The sequence below is a fragment of the Cervus elaphus genome, chromosome 2, assembly GCF_910594005.1.
Source record: "Cervus elaphus chromosome 2, mCerEla1.1, whole genome shotgun sequence".
Lineage (NCBI taxonomy): Eukaryota > Metazoa > Chordata > Mammalia > Artiodactyla > Cervidae > Cervus > Cervus elaphus.
Genome location: NC_057816.1, coordinates 9,620,691 through 9,639,541, shown reverse-complemented (window position 1 = coordinate 9,639,541; position 18,851 = coordinate 9,620,691). Strand labels below are relative to the sequence as shown.

Sequence of the window (18,851 nt, the reverse complement as noted above, 5' to 3'; positions counted from 1 at the left end):
GACCAGGGCGCTGCCTGAAGGCCTCAGAGCAAGCTACGGGCACGTGTCAACCTGCGGAGTGCTCAAAAGTCCCACACCTTCCCTTCTTGAGGTCCTCTGCTAATAGCCTTTCTTCTTGCCAAACTGAGGACACTGAAGTAGCCTGAAGAACTGGGCAAGGTGAAAAAACAGGTTCCTGGCCTCACACTTGGAGATTCTGACTCCACAGATGTGAGGGCAGTGGACTTCCAGAAACCCTCATATTTTTTTTAACAGGAAAAAATATACATTTATAATTAGGTATAGCTGACTTAAGGTATTCCATTAGTTTCAGGTGTAAAACAAAAAAAATTTTTATAGGTTATACTGCATTTAAAGTTATTATAGGAACTTCCCTGGTGGTTAGGACTTTGCCTTCCAACACAGGGGCTGTGGGTTTGATCCCTGGTCACAGAGTTAGGATCCCACATGCTTAGTGGCTAAAAAACCAAAACATAAGACAAAAGCAATATTGTAAGAAATTCAGAAAAGAGTTCCACTAGTTTGTCTCTATAGGAGTCTGCTTCTGTTTTGTTATATTCATTCACTTTTTTTTCATTTTAAAAATTGATGCTGATTTAAAATATGTCTGAAAAAAAATATTATATGTTTGAGATGTACCACACAGTGAGTCACAATTCTTAAAGGTTATACTGCATTTACTGTTATTATAAAATATTGGCTATATTCCCTAAACTGTACAATATATCCTAGTAGCTTATTTACTTTATACAGAGTAGCCTGTAACTCTTAATCCCCTATCCCCATGGTGCCCCTCCCTACTGGCAACCACTAAATTGTTCCTTATATCTGAGTCAGTTTCTTTCTTTCTTTTTTTTTAGTTTCTTTTTTGTCATATTCACTAATTTGTCTTATTTTTCAGATTCCACATTTAGTGATTATCATACAGTATTTGTCTTCCTCTGACTTATTTCACTAAGCCTATTGCACTCCAAATCTATTCACTGTTGCAACAGTTGTTGCAAATGGCAACATTTCTTTCTTTTTTATGGTTGAGAGTATTCCATTGTATACACTTACCACACTTCCTTATCCATTCATCAGTTGATGGATACTTAGAAGGCTTCTATATCTTGGCTATTCTAAATAGTGCTGCTGTGAACACTGGGGTGAGTGTATCTTTTCAAACTAGTGTTTTCATTTTCTTTGGATATATACCCAGGAGTGGAATTGCTGGACAATAAATAGGGTTGTTCTATTTTTACTTTTTTGAGGAACCTCCCTACTGTTTTCCACAGTGGCTGCACCAATTTATATTCCCACCAACAGTGCACAAGGGTTCCCTTTTCTTCATTACCCTTGCTACAATTTATTTGTGTTCTTTTTGATGATAGCCACTCTGACAGGTATGAGGTGATGTCTTATTGTAGTTCTGATTTGCATGTCTCAGAAATGGAGTAGCCATCATGGTCAACAAAAGAGTCCAAAATGCAGTACTTGGATGCAATCTCAAAAATGACAGAATGATCTCTGTTCGTTTCCAAGGCAAACCATTCAATATCATGGTAATCCAAGCCTATGCTACAACCAGTAATGCTGAAGAAGCTGAAGTTGAATGGTTCTATGAAGACCTACAAGACCTTTTAGAACTAACACCCAAAAAAGATGTCCTTTTCATTATAGGGGACTGGAATGCAAAAGTAGGAAGGTAAGAAACACCTGGAGTAACAGGCAAATTTGGCCTTGGAGTACGGAATGAAGCAGGGCAAAGGCTAATAGAGTTTTGCCAAGAGAACGCACTGGTCATAGCAAACACCCTCTTCCAACAACACAAGAGAAGACTCTACACATGGACATCACCAGACGGTCAACACTGAAATCAGACTGATTATATTCTTTGCAGCCAAAGATGGAGAAGCTCTATACAATCAGCAAAAACAAGACTGGGAGCTGACTGTGGCTTAGATCATGAACTCCTTATTGCTAAATTCAGATTTAAATTGAAGAAAGCAGGGAAAACCACTAGACCATTCAGGTATGACCTAAATCAAATCCCTTATGATTATAGAGTAGAAGTGAGAAATAGATTTACGGGACTAGATCTGATAGACAGAGTGCCTGATGAACTATGGATGGAGGTTCATGACACTGTACAGGAGACAGGGATCAAGAGCATCCCCAAAGAAAAGAAATGCAGAAAAGCAAAATGGTTGTCTGAGGAGGCCTTACAGATAGCTGTGAAAAGAAGAGAAGTGAAAAGCAAAGGAGAAAAGGAAAGATATTCTCATTTGAATGCAGAGTTCCAAAGAATAGCAAGGAGAGATAAGAAAGCCTTCCTCAGCAATCAATGCAAAGAAATAGAGGAAAACAACAGAATGGGAAAGACTAGAGATCTCTTCAAGAAAATTAGAGATACCAACGGAACATTTCATGCAAAGACGGGCTAGATAAAGGACAGAAATGGTATGGACCTAACAGAAGCAGATATTAAGAGAAGATATAACAGAAGATATTAAGAGGTGGCAAGCAGATATTAAGAAGAAGATATTAAGAGGTGGCAAGAATACACAGAAGAACTGTACAAAAAAGATCTTCATGACCCAGATAATCATGATGGTGTGATCACTCACCTAGAGCCAGACATCCTGGAATGTGAAGTCAAGTGGGCCTTAAAAAGCATCACTACGAACAAAGCTAGTGGAGGTGATGGAATTCCAGTTGAGCTATTTCAAATCCTGAAAGATGCTGCTGTGAAAGTGATGCACTCAATATGCCAGCAAATTTGGAAAACTCAGCAGTGGCCACAGGACTGGAAAAGGTCAGTTTTCATTCTAATCCCAAAGAACGGCAATCCCAAAGAATGCTCAAACTACCACAGAACTGCACTCATCTCACACGCTAGTAAAGTACTGCTCAAAATTCTCCAAGCCAGGCTTCAGCAATACGTGAACCGTGAACTTCCAGATGTTCAAGCTGGTTTTAGAAAAGGCAGAGGCACCAGAGATCAAATTGCCAATATCCGCTAGATCATCGAAAAAGCAAGAGAATTTCAGAAAAACATCTATTTCTGCTGTACTGACTATGCCAAAGCCATTGACTGTGTGGATCACAATAAACTGTGGAAAATTCTGAAAGAGATGGGAATACCAGACCACCTGACCTGCCTCTTGAGTAATCTATATGCAGATCAGGAAGCAACAGTTAGAATTGGACATGAAACAACAGACTGGTTCCAAATAGGAAAAGGAGTACATCAAGGCTGTATATTGTCACCCTGCTTATTTAATTTATATGCAGAGTACATCATGAGAAGCACTGGGCTGGAAGAAGCACAAGCTGGAATCAAGATTGATGGGAGAAATATGAATAACCTGATATGCAGATGACACCACCCTTATGGCAGAAAGTAAAGAGGAACTAAAAAGCCTCTTGATGAAAGTGAAAGAGGAGAGTGAAAAAGTTGGCTTAAAGCTCAACATTCAGAAAACTAAGATCATGGCATTTGGTCCCATCACTTCATGGGAAATAGATGGGGAAACAGTGGAAACAGTGTCAGACTTTATTTTTTGGGGCTCCAAAATCACTGAAGATGGTGACTGCAGCCATGAAATTAAACAACGCTTACTCCTTGGAAGGAAAGTTATGACCAACCTAGACAGCATATTAAAAAGCAGAGACATGACTTTGCCAACAAAGGTCCGTCTAGTCAAGGCTATGGTTTTTCCAGTGGTCATGTATGGATGTGACAGTTGGACTGTGAAGAAAGCTGACGCTGAAGTTTTGATGCTTTTGAACTATGGTGTTGGAGAAGACTCTTGAGAGTCTCTTGGACTGCAAGGAGATCCAACCAGTCCATCCTAAAGGAGATCAGCCCTGGGTGTTCATTGGAGGGACTGATGCTGAAGCTGAAACTCCAATACTCTGGCTACCTGATGGGAAGAGCTGACTCATTTGAAAAGACCGTGATGTGGGGAAAGATTGAGGCCAGGAGAAAGGGATGACAGGGGATGAGCTGGTTGGATGGCATCACCGACTCAATGGACATGAGTTTGAGTAAACTCGGGGAGTTGGTGATGGACAGGGAGGCCTGGGGTGCTGCAATTCATGGGGTCGCAAAGAATTGGACACGACTGAGCGACTGAACTGACTGACTGGCTGATTAATGATGTTAAGCATCTTTTCGGATGCCTGCTGGCCATCTGTATGTTTTCTTTGGAAACATGTCCATTCAAGTCTTCTGCTCTTTTTCTTTTTGGCCGGCTTATGCAGCATGAGGGATCCCAGCTACCCAACCAGGGATCGAACTGTACCTTCTGCCTTAGAGTGTGGAGTCTTAACCACTTGACTGCCAGGAAGTTCCTCTGCTCCTTTTTTAAATCAGGTTGCTTGATTTTTTGATGTTGAGGTGCATGAGCTATTTATACATTTTGTATGTTAACCCATCAGTTGTATCATTTGCAAACATATTCTCCCAGTCAGTAGGTAATCTTTTTATTTTGTCAATGGTTTTCTTTGCTGTGCAAAACCTTGATTAAATCCCATTTGTTTACTTTTGGTTTTGTTTGCTTTAAGATATGGATGCAAAAAAATATTGCCATGATTTATGTCAAAGAGTATTCTGCCTGTGTTTTCTTCTAGGCATTTCTATGGTTTCTGGCCTTACATTTAGGTCTTTAATCCACTTTAAGTTTACATTTTTTGTTGACACACCTTATGGCTTCCAGGACCTTGGATCCTGACCAGGGATCAAACCCCAGCCCCTGGCAGTGTTAAGTGCTGAGTCCTAACTGCTAGACCACCAGGGAGTTCCCACACTTGGAGTTTACTTTATGGTGTGAGAAAATGCTCTAATTTCATCCCTTTACATGCAGCTATCCAGTTTCCTCAGCACTACTTATTAAAGAGACTGTCTCTTTAATTGTATATTCATACTTCCTTTGTCATTGATTAATTGACCATAAGTATGTGCATTTATTTCTGGGCTCTCATTCTGTTTCACTGATGTCTGTTTTGTTTCACAGGATATGTTCAGTTGCATTGAATCTTTGTGACCCTATGGACTATAGCCCAACAGGCTCCTCTGACCAGGGGATTTTCCAGGCAAGAATACTGGAGTGGGTTGCCATTTCCTCCTTCAGGGGATCTTCCCAACCCAGGGGTCCAACCGGTTTCTCACCGCGGTGCTGGGGAAGCCCATTTCTGTTTCGGTACCACACCACACTGTTCTAATAGTAATCGGAGTTACAGCAGTGGCTTTGTAGTGCAATCTGAAGACAGGGAGCAGGACATCTCAAGCTCTGTTCTCTCTCAAGACTGTTTGGGATACTGTGAGTCTTTTGTGTTTCCATACAAATTTTAAATGACTTGCTCTAGTCTATGAAAAATGCCATTAGTATTTTGATAGGGATTGCACTGAATCTGTAGATTGCTTTGAGTAGTACGGTCATTTTAACGATACCAGTTCTTCCAATCCAAGAACATGGTGTATCATTTCCATCTATTTGTGTCCCCTTCAGTTTCTTTCATCAGTGTCTTACAGTTTTCCAAGTACTGTTCTTTTACTGCCTTAAGTTTATTTCTTGGTATTCTCTTGGATGCAACTCTAAATGAGTTTCTTTCATTTCTCCTATAGTTTGCTGCTAGTAGATAAAAATGAAACAGATTTCTGTGAATTACTTTTGTATCCTTCAACTTACCTGAATTTATTGATGAGCTCTAGTAGCTTTCTGGACTTTCTATGTATGGAATCATGTCATCTGCAAACAGTGACAGTTTTACTTCTTCTTTTACAATTTGGATTCCTTTCATTTCTTTTTCTTCTTCTGATTGCTGTGGCTTGAACTTCCAATACTATGTTGGGTAATATAATATTGAGAATGAGCATTCTTGTAGCTGATTTCAAGGAAATGCTTTTAGCTCTTCACCACTGAGCATGGTGTTAACTGTGGGCTTATCATATATGGCCTTTGTTATGTTGAGGTATGTTCCTTCTATGCCCCACTTGTGTAGGTTTTTTTTTTTATCATAAATGGATGCTGAATTTTGTCAAAATCTTTTATCTGCATCTACTGTGATGATCATATATTTTTTTCTTCAATTTATTTAATGTAGTATATCACATTGATGGATTTATAGATACTGAAAATCCCTGCATCACTGGAATAAATATTCCCACTTGATCATGGTACGTGTTTTTAATGCATTGTTGGATCCTGTCTGCTAGTATTATGTTGAGGATTTTTGCATCATGTTTTATCAGTGATACTGGCCTGTAACTTTATGTTTTGTGATATCTTTGGTTTGGCATCAGGGTGGTGCTGGGTTTGTAGAATGAGTTTAGAATCATTTCCTCCTCTGCAGTTTTTTGAAATAATTTGAAAAGGATAGGTATTAACTCTTCTCTAAACATTTGGTAGACTTCATCTGTGAAGCCATCTGGTCCTGGACTTTTGTTGGAAGTTTTTAAAAATTACTGATTCAGGACCTCCCTGGTGGTCCAGTGGAAAGAATTTACCTGTCAATTCAGGGGACATGGGTTCAATCCCTGGTCTGGGAAAATTTCACAAGCTGCAGGGCAACTAAGCCAGTGTACCACAACTATTGAAGCCTGCAGGCTCTAGAGCCCATGCTCTACAACAAGAAAAATCACTGCAATGAGAAGCCTTCACACTGCAAAGAGAAAGTAGCCCCTGCTCACCACAACTAGAGAAAGCCCACCCATAGCAATGAAGACCCAGCATAGCCAAAACTAAGCAAATAAAATTTTTTTTAATTACTGATTCAATTTCATTACTGATAATTCATCTGTTCATAGCTTCTATTTCTTCCTAGTTCATCTTGGGAGATTAAACATATCTAGGAATTTGTCCATTGCTTCTAGGTTGTCCATGTTATTTGCATGTAGTTTTCCATAGTAATCTCTTTTGATCCTTTGTATTTCTGTAGTATCAGTTTATAATTTCTCCTTTTTCGTTTCTGATTTTTATTGTCTTAGGCCCTCTCTTTTTTCTTCTTGATAAGTCTGGCTAAAGGTTTATCAATCTTGTCTATCTCTTCTTAGTTTCATTGATCTTTTCTATTTTTTTGTCTTTATTTCACTTATTTCTGCTCTAATTTTTATTACTTCTTTTCTCTACTAACTTTGGATTTGTTCTTTTTCCAGTTCCTTTACGTGTAAGGGTAGGTTGTTTGGTTGAGGTTTTTATTTCCTGAAGCAGGCTTCTACTGCTATAAACATCCCTTTTAGAACTGCTGTTGCAGGGAAGTTCCACATATTTTGGGTTGTTTTCATTTTCATTTGTCTCCAAGTAGTTTTTATTTCTCCTTTCATCTCTTCAGTGATCCACTGTTTAGCAACATATTTTTTAGCCTCCACTTACTTGTTTGTGTTTTTTGCAGTTTTCTTCTCGTAGTTGATTTCTTCTCTTTTTTTTGTAGTTGATTTCCACTCTTACAGCACTGTGGTTGGAAAGATGCTTGCTATGATTTCAATTTTCTTAAGTTTACTAAGACTTGTTTTGTGTCCTATCATAACCCACTCCAGTATTCTTGCCTGGAGAATCCATGGACAGAAGAGCATGGCAGGCTACAGTCCACTGGGTCACAAAGAGTCAGACATGACTGAAGCGACTTAGTACACATGCACATTTTGTGGCCTAGTATGTAGTATGTCCTGGAGAATGTTCCATATGCACTTGAAAAGAATTTGTATTCTGCTGCTTTTGGAGAATTGTTCTCTATATAAGCTCATTTAATCTACTGTGTCATTTAGGGCCAGTGCCTAAATGACAAATTATTGACTTCTTGTCTGATGTGTCCATTAATATAAATGGGATATTAAAGTCTCCTGCTATTCAATTCCTCCCTTTATGTCAATTTCTCCCTTTATGTCTGTTAATATTTCCTTTACATATTCAGGTGTTCTTATCTTTGGAGCCACTGGACTACCAGGGAAGTCTCCCCTTGCTGCTTTTAATAGTCTCTCTTTATTTTTAATTTTTGCCATTTTAATTACAATGTGTCTTGTTGTGGTCCTCTTTGGAGTTGATCCCATTTGGGACTTTCTGGCTTCCTGGACTTGGATGTCTGTTTCTTTTACCAGGTCAGGAAAACTTTCAGCAATTATATCTCTAAATATGGTCTCTCTTTTTCCCTTCTCTGGAACCCCTATAACACAGATTTTAGCACACTTGATGCCGTAGAAATCTCTTAAACTGTGCTCACTTTTTTTTTTCTTTTTAGCTTCAGTGATTTCTACTACTCTACCTTCCAACTTACTGATCCATTCCTCTATGTCATTTAATCTACTGTTGATTTCTTCTAGTGTATTTTTCATTTCAGTTATGTTCATCTGTTTGGTTTGTCTTTATATCTTCTAACTCTTTGTCAAATTTCTCACTGTGTTCATCCATTCTTCTCTGGAGTTCTTTCATCTTTATGATCACTACCTTGAACCCTATCAGGCAGTTCACCGGTCTCCACTTCCCTTAGCTTTTCTTCTGGGGTCTTATCCTTTTGATTGGAACAAGCTCCTCTGTAATCTCACTTTGTCCGATTTGCTGTTTCTACTTCCATGTATCTGGCAGGTTGGTCGTTTCATGACCTCAGAGAAATGGCCTTTTGTAGGAGCTGTCCTGTGCATCCCATCCCCTGATAACCAGAGCTGTATACTCCAGGGCTGCCTGATATTGCATGGGCCCCTCTGGTGATGGGGATGACTAGGCGTAGGTGGTCCAGTAGGCATGGCTGGCCCCTGGTCTGGTTAGTTGCCAGGCCCTGCCTTATGCAGAGACTGCCAGTCATAGGCTGGCAAGATACTTATTCTTTATAAGCTCTATAGGGGGTTCCTATGAACATCCAGCTTTGGCAACCAATGGTTAAAAGGATGTTTGTTTATTCAACTAGTAGGTGTTGAGCACCAGCCACTGATACCTTGCTGAGTTCAGTTATCTTGGTCCCTTCCCTCAGGGGGGAGCAGAAAATGTCCACTTTCCCAGCTATCATGGCTGCTACTGCTGCCAAGTCGCTTCAGTCGTGTCCGACTCTGTGTGACCCCATGGACCGCAGCCCACTAGGCTCCCCTGTCCCTGGGATTCTCCAGGCAAGAACACTGGAGTGGATTGCCATTTCCTTCTCCAATGCATGAAAGTGAAAAGTGAAAGTGAAGTCGCTCAGTCGTGTCCGACTCTGTGTGACCCCATGGACTGCAGCCCACCAGGCTCCTCCGTCCATGGGATTTTCCAGGTGAGAGTACTGGAGTGGGTGCCATTGCCTTCTCCGCCCAGCTACCACTAGTTCATCTTAAATTCAAGTCTTCTACTTATGCACTGGCTCCCACTTCCTCTCACCTGCTCCAGGACATAAACTTTAAGAATTCTTCCCCCTTCCTGTTATATCAATTTTTATTTCTCTGTTGGATCATTCCCAATACAATACAAACATACATTTATTTTCTCCCATTCTTTAAAAAAAACACAAAACAAAAACCTCTTGTCTTTCACTGGACAAACTGGGAACAATCTGAACACTGAAAATAACCATTATCCTAACTAATTGTAACACAAAACATAAATAAAAACCTTAAGTCCATAATGACACTCAAAAACAAGGAAGAATTAAAACCTCCTTAGTCTCTACATTGACACCTGCTCCACAAACTACTTACTCTGAAAATACAGGAAAATAATTAAGGTTTTATCCAGCCTGATTAAGATGAACTTCAAGAACAGCATGTATATTATCTATGGTGAAACAGATCACCAGCCCAGGTGGGATGCATGAGACAAGTGCTCGGGCCTGGTGCACTGGGAAGACCCAGAGGAATCGGGTGGAGAGGGAGGTGGGAGGGGGGATCGGGATGGGGAATACGTGTAAATCTATGGCTGATTCATATCAATGTATGACAAAACCCACTGAAAAAATAAATAAATAAATAAAGGGGAAAAAAAAATATCTTTGAATTATTATAAAAAAAAAAAAAAAAAGATGAACTTTAGCTCATGCAGTTAATAAAGAAAGGCTTTTGTTTAAAGAAAAAAAATGCACCTGAATTGGATAAATTGATTCAGACCAGACAAGCATCATAACTGGCTCCTAAAAACTGGTTAAAGGGTCTTGGGGAACAGGATATCCAATAAATCATTTGCTGACTGCAAAGAAGAAATATATTCTTAAAAACAGAGATCATTTATTACCACCTTCATCAAATAATCAAATTTGTTCTCAATAATGTAGGGACAGCTGACATTAAATGCATCTTAATAAGATGCAATTTGTTGAGATATATATATGTACATATATCTCAACAAAGTAAATATATAGTTACAGTAGATTTTTTGGGGGAGCCGCTTCGCACTGCTTGTGGGATTTTAGTTCTTCCACCCGGGATCAAACCCAGGCCTTCAACAGTGAAAGCAGAGTTCTAACCACTGAAACAACCAAGAAATTCCTACAGTTGATTATACATATGTATACATATATATTCCTGGAGTAAGACAGAGAAAGAGGCAGAAAAAATTTCGAAAGAAATAATGGTGAAATATTTCCTAAACTTTTTGAAAGACATAAATTTACAGATTCAGGAAGCTCAGAGAACCCCAAGCAGCATAAATTCAAAGGAAACCACATCTAGGTACATAAGTGATCAACTGCTATAAACCACAGAAAAGAAAAAAAAAAAAAATGGAAAAGCAGAAGCAGTCAGAGATTACATACAAAAGTTAGAATTACCACTGACTTCTCATTAAGAATGAGAGACCAAAAGACAGTAGAATGATATATTTAAAGCACTTTAAGCAGAAAAACTATTCTTCAAAAATGTGGGTGAAATAATGAAATTTTAGATAGAAGAATTTGTCATTAGTACATCTGCACTATAAAAAGTACTAAAGAGGACTTCTTTAGTGGTCTAGGGGTTAAGAATTCATACTGCCTGCTTATATAGGAAACACAGGTTCGATCCCTGGTCCAGGAAGATTCTCCATGCCCTGGGGCAACTAAGCCTGTGCTTGCAACTACTGAGCCCACAGGCTCTAAAGCCCGCAAGCCCCAACTACTGAGCACAAGCACCCTAGAGCCCCAGGCTCTGCAACAAGAGTCTGAGCACCACAACTAGAGAGTAGCTCCCATTCAATGCAATCAGATAAAGTCTACACGCAGCAACAAAGACCCCGCACAACCAAAAATAAAAATAAATTTTAAAAAAAGGTACTAAAGAAAATTCTCCAGGTTTAAGGGAAGTGATGCCAGATGGAAACTGGATATTCAGGAAGAAATGAAGAGCAATGCAAAGAGTAAATATATGACTAACACAAAAGACTACTTTTTCCTCTAATTTCTTTAAGATAAAAATTATACTATGGTATTGTGGGATTTATAAAGTTATGTAGATACAACAAATGTGACAACTAGAGCATAAAAGCTGAAGGAGGGGGGTTGAAAAGTTATCACATTTTGTATGAAGCAGACTGGGAGGAGTTAATGAGGCATATTATAATCCCTATAGCAATCACTAGAAAAAAAACAAACCAATTACATATAGCTAAAATAACAAATTTATATGGAATTAAAAAAAATTTTTTTTTGCAACTGTTCCAGACAGGAAAGAAGGAAGAGGAACAAAAAAAAAAAAGGAGAAGAGAAAAACAAAAGAAACAGTAAAATGGTAGCCCTAAATCCAACCTTAGCAAATATTACACTAAATATTAATGAACCAAACAGGCTAATTAAATGCTCAGCTCTCATCTTGCTTGGCCTCAAAGCAGAATCTGTCACAGTTGCTCATTCGTCCCCTGACTGACTTTCTTCTCCTGACTCCTGGGACATCATCTCCATTTATTTTTCTTCTTGTCTCACAAGCTGCACTCCTGCTCAGTGCCCCTCTCCTGGGACTGAGACTTGATTCCAGAAATAGCCTCTGGGACTCAGTGCTTGATCCTCCTCTTTCTTAGAACTCCCCTGGCCTAGTTTCAAAGTTCAATTCTGCCCATTTTGGGCCCATACCTGTCTTTTTAACTCCTTACACATCTATCATCCTGTTCACTATTTCCACTTAGATGTCTAACAGACAGCTGTCCACTTCTAGTTGGACAACACGTCCAACACAACTTATTTTGCCCCAAATCTGCTCTATCTTGAGTAACTAGCTCTGTCTATTTCAGGTGAAGGACATGAATCCCTTCGATCGCTCACATCAAAAGCCTGGAGTTATCATAAACTCCTCTTTTTCTCTCACACCTTGCGTTCAGTTCATCAAGTAACTGATCCTGTTGGTTCTATCTCCAAAATATATCCAGAATGCAGCTACTACTCATACAACCTTGGTCCCAACTATCACTACCTCCTGCCTGGATTATTGCAAAGGCCTCTGAACTCATCTCTCTGCTTGTATTCTAGGCCTTTACAATCTGTTCTGACTATGGCAACTAAATGACCCTTTTAAAATACAAGTTGGAGGGGCTTCCTAAGGGAGGCAATCCCCTGGAAGTCCAGTAGTTAGGACTTGGCACTTCCATGCGGTGGCCCTGGTCGAGGAACTAAGGTCCCACAAGTTGTGCAGTGCAACCCAAAACATAAATAAATAAAAATAAAATAGATGCCAGATAGTATAACCTTCCACTAAAACCTTACAATGGGACTTCCCTGGTGGTCCAATCCACCTGCCAAGGCAGTGGACACAGGTTCGATCCCTAGTCTGGGAAGATGCCACACACCACAGGGCAACTGAGCCCATGTGCCAGAACTACTGAGCCTGCATGCCCTACGGCCACTGCTCCAGAACACAGAGGGAAGCTGCCTGCTTGCCGCAACTAGAGAAAGCCCGCTCGCAGCAATGAGAACCTAGCATGGCCAATCAATCAAATCAATCAGTGGCCTGCAATGGCTCCCCATTTGGGCTTCCCTGTGGTTCAGCTGGTAAAGAATTCACCTGCAATGAGGGAGACCTGGGTTCGATCCCTGGGTTGGGAAGATCCCCTGGAGAAGCGAAAGGCTACCCACTCCAGTATTCTGGCCTGGAGAATTCCATGGACTGTATAGTTCATGGGGTCGCAAAGAGTCAGACATGACTGAGAAACTTTCACTTTCACTTTTCACATTGGCTTTAAAAGGCCCCACCTGATCTGGTCTCCCATCTCCCCTCTAACCTCACCTGGTACTATTCTTCTCGCTTGTCCCCAGATGCAGTGGCTTCTTTGCTATCCTTTAACTCAACAGACATATTCTTGCCTGAAGGCCTTTGCACAGGTTCTTTCCTCTGCTTGGTACTCTCCTCCGTATATCCACACAGGAAACGCCCTCACCTCCCCCCAGTCTTGGAAAGATGTCATCTTCTTAATAGGGCCTACCACAGCCATCCTATTTAAAATTACAACTTGCTCCTCCAAACCTAGAACTCCTGATTAGTTTACCCTACTCTACTTTTATTTATGGATTTATCACTGGTCAAAAATATGTACTGGACCATTTCCTTATTATGTATATTCTAAATTATCTGGCCTACCATGATGTACGTTCCACGAGGGCAGGGATCTTTGTCTCTTTTGTCTTTGGCTGTATCTCTGTGACTGACTGAATACCAAGTGCCAAAGAACAGGAGCAGATAAAGTGCCTTGTGCAGTAGCAAGGGCACCAGGGGAGTAGAGAGGCCTTCCTGTGGGCTGGCCCTGCCTCCCTCCCTCCAGTCTCATCCTGCACTTCTCTCTTCCTGTTCACTGCCTTCCAGCTGCACTGGCCTTCTTGATTCTTCAATAAAGTAAGACTGTTCCATCATATGGCCTCTGTTCTAGCTGTCTGCACTGCCTAGACAACTCTTACCCTTTCCTTTGAGTGTTTGGATCCCTCTTGTCATTCACGTCTCTGCTTCAATAACGAAGCCTTCAGAGCAGCCTGCCCTGCCACCCAATCTGATATTCCTCCTCCATCACTTTCTCAACACTGCATCCTAGTTTTCGGTATTAGCCCTTATCACCACCTGAAAATTTCTTCTCAATTCTTTTTAAACAGTTGTCCTTATTCACTCTATCGAATTCCACGCTACAGAGTAAGTTCCACAGAACAGACTTAACTGTTCTACCCATCACCGTATCCCCAGCACCTATGACAGTGCCTGACATGGAATGGGTGCTCAGTTAATACTTGTGGTGTGGATGGAGACAGGTGAGCTGGACCTTATGTGTGGACAGGATTCACTCTTCTCTTCCAAAGGGCATTAAGCTGTCCCTGGGGACCCTTAGGATGCCAATCCACAGGGAAGACAAGCCTCCTGGTTTTGAGGTTAAAGAGAGAAAGCGTCTCACCTCTGAATGGTTTCTTCCTGTTCCTTCACCATGTGTGCCAACTGCTGGAAGATGGAGCCCAGCTCAACGATTGTGGACTCAATGTTCTGCATGGTGTCTGCCCGGCTCTGGATGTAAGAATCCTTCAGAGGAGAGAGAGCGTACATGAACACCAGGAGCTTCTGAGGGTGGGTCCTGACTCTTTGGGGCTTTCCAGTTTGCCATTCCACCCATGGCACATTCCAAACACTTGCTTGTGACCACACAGGAAAACAGGGGAGCAACTCCTCCCCACCTTAGAGCGTGGGTACCTGCTCGTCAATGAGCTGCAGCTGCTGGCTGGTCCTAGAGTCCATCATGTCAATGGCCACATCTCCAGAGGCTCGGGACTCCGCCCCCAAAACTACAGCACCGCCCCCTGGGGGGAAAAAAGACGGACATGGCACTTCTTAGCAGTTAAAAGGTTCAAAGCCCATATGCTCTGGATTTGAATCCCAGCTCTGACACTTACTAGCCTTGTGACCCTGGACAAGTCATTTAACCTCTCTGAGCCTCAGTTTCCTCACCTGTAAAATGGGGGATAATGATAGTTGCTTTCTCAAAGGGTGGTTTTGAGAATGAAATGACAGACTGTAAATATAATGACTAAGTGGAGCAAAAATACTAGAAAACTCATTCTTTTGAACATGATTGGATTCACCCTCAACAGGGAGAATGCTGGAGACTAGGTGCGGATCATAGATCCCAAGCATCAGGAGTGACCTCTGAGAAAGTCTAGCAACTTCCTTGACCCTCCGCTCTCCTACCCAACTCCTGTGTTAGGAAGATACCCTCAGACCCAGAGTCACTATGCCTTACCCCTCAGGGCTCCCTGAATCGCCTGTAACTTACCCAGATGGTTGGGTGCAAGGGGCAGGGCTGATACAGGCGCCCGGGAGAACTGCTCCCGCCGGCTCCTCTGCTGCTTCAGGTTCTAGGTTTGGGGAAGAAATGCAAAGGTCCTGAGGCCTCTGGAAAGCGGGCACATTAGACCCCCCTGGTGCCCGTGACCCTATTGCCCTTGCCCTTCCCACTGCCCTCTGGGGCCCTCAGGCCCAGATTCCTATCCCCTCCTACACAGCTTCTTCTCACCTCTGTCCTCACTTCTAAAACTGACTTGAAGTCGTTGGACATGGAGGCCAGTTTCGACTGGAAGAGGAGGAGAGAGGGTCAGCCAGAGAAGACAACGCCTCCTCCCTTCTGCCGCCCCCTCTCCCTGGTCCCACCTGCAGGGAGACCACGATGGTGTTGGAATGGGTTTGCAGGTGCCGGCCGCTCTGGCTGCCCTTGGCCCTCACGAAGTCCTGAAGCTGGGCGATTTGTTTGTTGAGGCTATTGATGTCCTGGTGAAAGAGCCAACAGAAAAACTGGTATCAACCAGGGCTCCTCAGCCAGTATCTCTCCCACATGGACATCTCTGGCAGGGGTGGCAGGATGAACATACTAGCAGGGGTGACGCTGTCTCAGACAGTCAGACCAGAAGGGCCTGCTGGTACAGTCCAACCTCTGGAGGTTGCTCTGGCTCAGTCCCTGCAGAGTAGAGCCAGAAAGAGGTGAAATATGGCCTCGTCCATTTATAAAGAACTGAGTTTACTCCCTTCACCCTACTGCCCTACCCACTACTGTGAGGCCCTGCTCATGACCACAGAACCCCTTAAAAGGCCAGAATCTCAGATCCAGAGCATGCTGACCAGCAAAGCATCTGTGCTGTACTCAGGAGATGGGAGAAGTCCTAGAAACATCAATGAAATGGTTTTTATATACACAATTCCTTTTAAAAATTACTACTGCAGGGACTTCCCTGAGGGTCCAGTGGCTAAGACTCTGCACTCCCAGTGCAGGGGGCCCAGGTTCAATCTGTGGTCAGGGAACTAGATCCCACACAGCACAACTAAAGATCCCATGTGCTGCAATGAAGACTGAAGAATTGCATTGAACTGCAATGAATTTGCATGCTGCAACTAAGACCCGGTGCAGCCAAATATATATATATGGGCTTCCCTGGTGGCTTAGACGGTAGGGATGCAAGAGACCAAGGTTTGATCCCTGGGGTCAGGAACATCTCCTGGAGAAGGAAATAGCTACCATGCCAGTATTCTTGCCTGGAGAATTCCATGGACAGAGGAGCCTGGTAGACTTATACAGTCCATAGGGTTGCAAAGAGTTGGACACGACTAAGCGACTTACACACACACACACACACATTTTAAATTATTTTAAATTTATATTTTAAATTATTTTAATTAGTATATTTTAAATTACTGTTCCAAAAGAGTGAAAGGTGTGCCTTGTCAAACTTTATACGTGAGTTAGTAGCACAGCCATCCTTTCTACACGAGGCCAGTGGATCCTCTGCTTTCCCAATCCTACCTGCTGAGGGCCTCATAAGACAAGGGAGATGAAAGACTGACCGGGAGTGGCAGAGAAAGCTTGCCCCAGAGCAGCTAGGTCCAGGGCAGGACCAGAGGAGAAAGAGGAGGGGGAGGGGAAAGGGGTCACAAATAGTTCAAAAAACAGGCTAAAAAATACTAGATCAGGCAACTTCTATAATCCCTCCAACAGTCCCCTGAATTAGTACCCCAGCCCCAAGGATTCTCGAGTCCCCTGGACAATTTCTGCTGCTGACAGCCATGTATCCGAAACTGTATTCCAGGTTTCCCCCCATAAAATCTCCTCCCCCAGGAGCTCAGAAAACGCCACTACTCCCCACGTGGGTGCCCAAGCTAAAAGCTTCTAAGTCACATGCTGACAACTCCTTAACCCAACCTATATGCCACAGCACAATGACAACGTTCACTGAGCGTTTACTATGTATTCAGACTTTGTGAACAGAACAGCAGCCTGGGTCTGATTACCGTGCAGCACACAACTTGCTAAGCAGCTTATGACTTTCTTTTCAACTTAACGTAGAAAGCAACTCTTTATATCCCACCTGCCCTGAAAAGCTATTCCTCTGTGCCATTTTGGAAAATGGCACCACCATTCACCATTCACTCAGACGAAAAACTTAGCAAGTCATCCTCAATGCCTCCCTTCCCTTAATCTACAAGGAACCCACAAAGAACCCAGCTGATTCCAACATACACTCTGAATATGTCCACCCATTTTCTTCTCTAACAAAGCCACACTAGTCCAAACTGTCCTCTCTCTCGAAAATCGCCCAGAGCCTCCTAAGTGACGTTCCTTTCAGAGTCTGCCCCCAACAACCAGAGTGACCCTCCAAACCCAAAACAGGGCATGTATGTCATCCCCACTCTTAAAATCTTCTAAGAGCTTCCCACTAAATCTAGAAAAGAATTCACATTCCTCACCTAGCTTACATAGCTATACGGTCTTGGTCTGCCCACTCCTCTGGCCTTACCCCACCAGCCGCCTTCTCACTGGCTGTGCTGCAGCCACACTGGCCTCTTCCACATGTGTCAAATGTACCAAAGTCACTCAGGCCTCAGGGCCTCTCCCTTTGCCACTCCCACTTTCTAGAATGTGCCCCCTCCGATCTTTGGATGACCAATTTTTTCCTTACCATTCAGGTCTCCATGTCCCTTCCTCAGCTAGGCCATCCCAGATCACCCAATATGAAGTGGCCCCTACCCTGAGGCGCTCACTCTCCTTGTTTAATAGGATGTCCCACCACCTGAAATTTTATTTTCTGTTTACTTATACACTGTTTTGGAGAAGGCAATGGCAACCCACTAGAGTACTCTTGCCTGGAAAATCCCATGGACGGAGGAGCCTAGCAGGCTACAGTCCATGGGGTCACTAAGAGTCAGACACCACTGAGCAACTTCACTTTCACTTTTCACTTTCATGCATTGGAGAAGGAAATGGCAACCCACTCCAGTGTTCTTACCTGGAGAATCCCAGGGATGGGGGAGTCTGGTGGGCTGCCGTCTATGGGGTGGCACAGAGTCGGACACGACTGAGGCGACTTAGCAGCAGCAGCAGCATATACTGTTTGGTTCACCCACTTGGAAAGAAGTTCCCAAAGGCAGGGATCACATGGGTCTTCTTTGTGTTGAATCCCCAGAAACAGGCAGCCAAAAGTCACTCAGTAACGTGAGGGATTGAAAAAACAAACCAACGAAGCCTCACAACAACCCTGCAAGGTGTGTACTGTTATCATCACCTTTTTCTTTAAAAGGGGTGTAGCCTGCCAGGCTCCCCCATCCATGTGATTTCCCAGGCAAGAATACTGGAGTGGGCTGCCATTTACTTCTCTAGGGGATCTTTCTCCTTCCTTCTCCAGGATAAGGTAGCTTACCCAACATCATATCATAAGTGGTGAGCCTGGGATTTGAAGTCTGTCTCAATCCAGTCAGTGGTTACCTATGCAAGTCCCCAACAGGGACTTCCCTGGTGGCCCAGTGGTTAACAATCTGCCTTGCAAAGCAGGGGACTTGGGTTCAATCCTTGGTTAACAAAGATCCCAAATGGTCTGAAGTAACTAAGCCAAAATGCCGCAACTACTGAGCACACACACCATAACTAGAGAATCAGTGCGCTGCAAGGAAAGATCCCCCACGATGCAGTGATGGTCCCACGTGTCACAACTAAAATCCA

General features: G+C 42.7%; 1 protein-coding gene across 2 annotated transcripts in view; it reads right to left on the bottom strand.

Annotated features, from left to right (window-relative positions):
* The window catches only part of STX5 (syntaxin 5), a 29,826-nt gene that overhangs the window by 7,031 nt on the left and 3,944 nt on the right, over positions 1 to 18,851 (bottom strand). For both annotated transcript variants that reach the window (XM_043871429.1, XM_043871434.1), the window contains 5 exons: positions 15,518 to 15,634; positions 15,384 to 15,440; positions 15,144 to 15,225; positions 14,564 to 14,670; positions 14,274 to 14,395 (listed from right to left, as the gene is read on the bottom strand). In XM_043871429.1, coding sequence (XP_043727364.1) covers positions 14,274 to 14,395; positions 14,564 to 14,670; positions 15,144 to 15,225; positions 15,384 to 15,440; positions 15,518 to 15,634 — 485 coding nt within the window. The remainder of the gene's footprint in view (positions 1 to 14,273; positions 14,396 to 14,563; positions 14,671 to 15,143; positions 15,226 to 15,383; positions 15,441 to 15,517; positions 15,635 to 18,851) is intronic.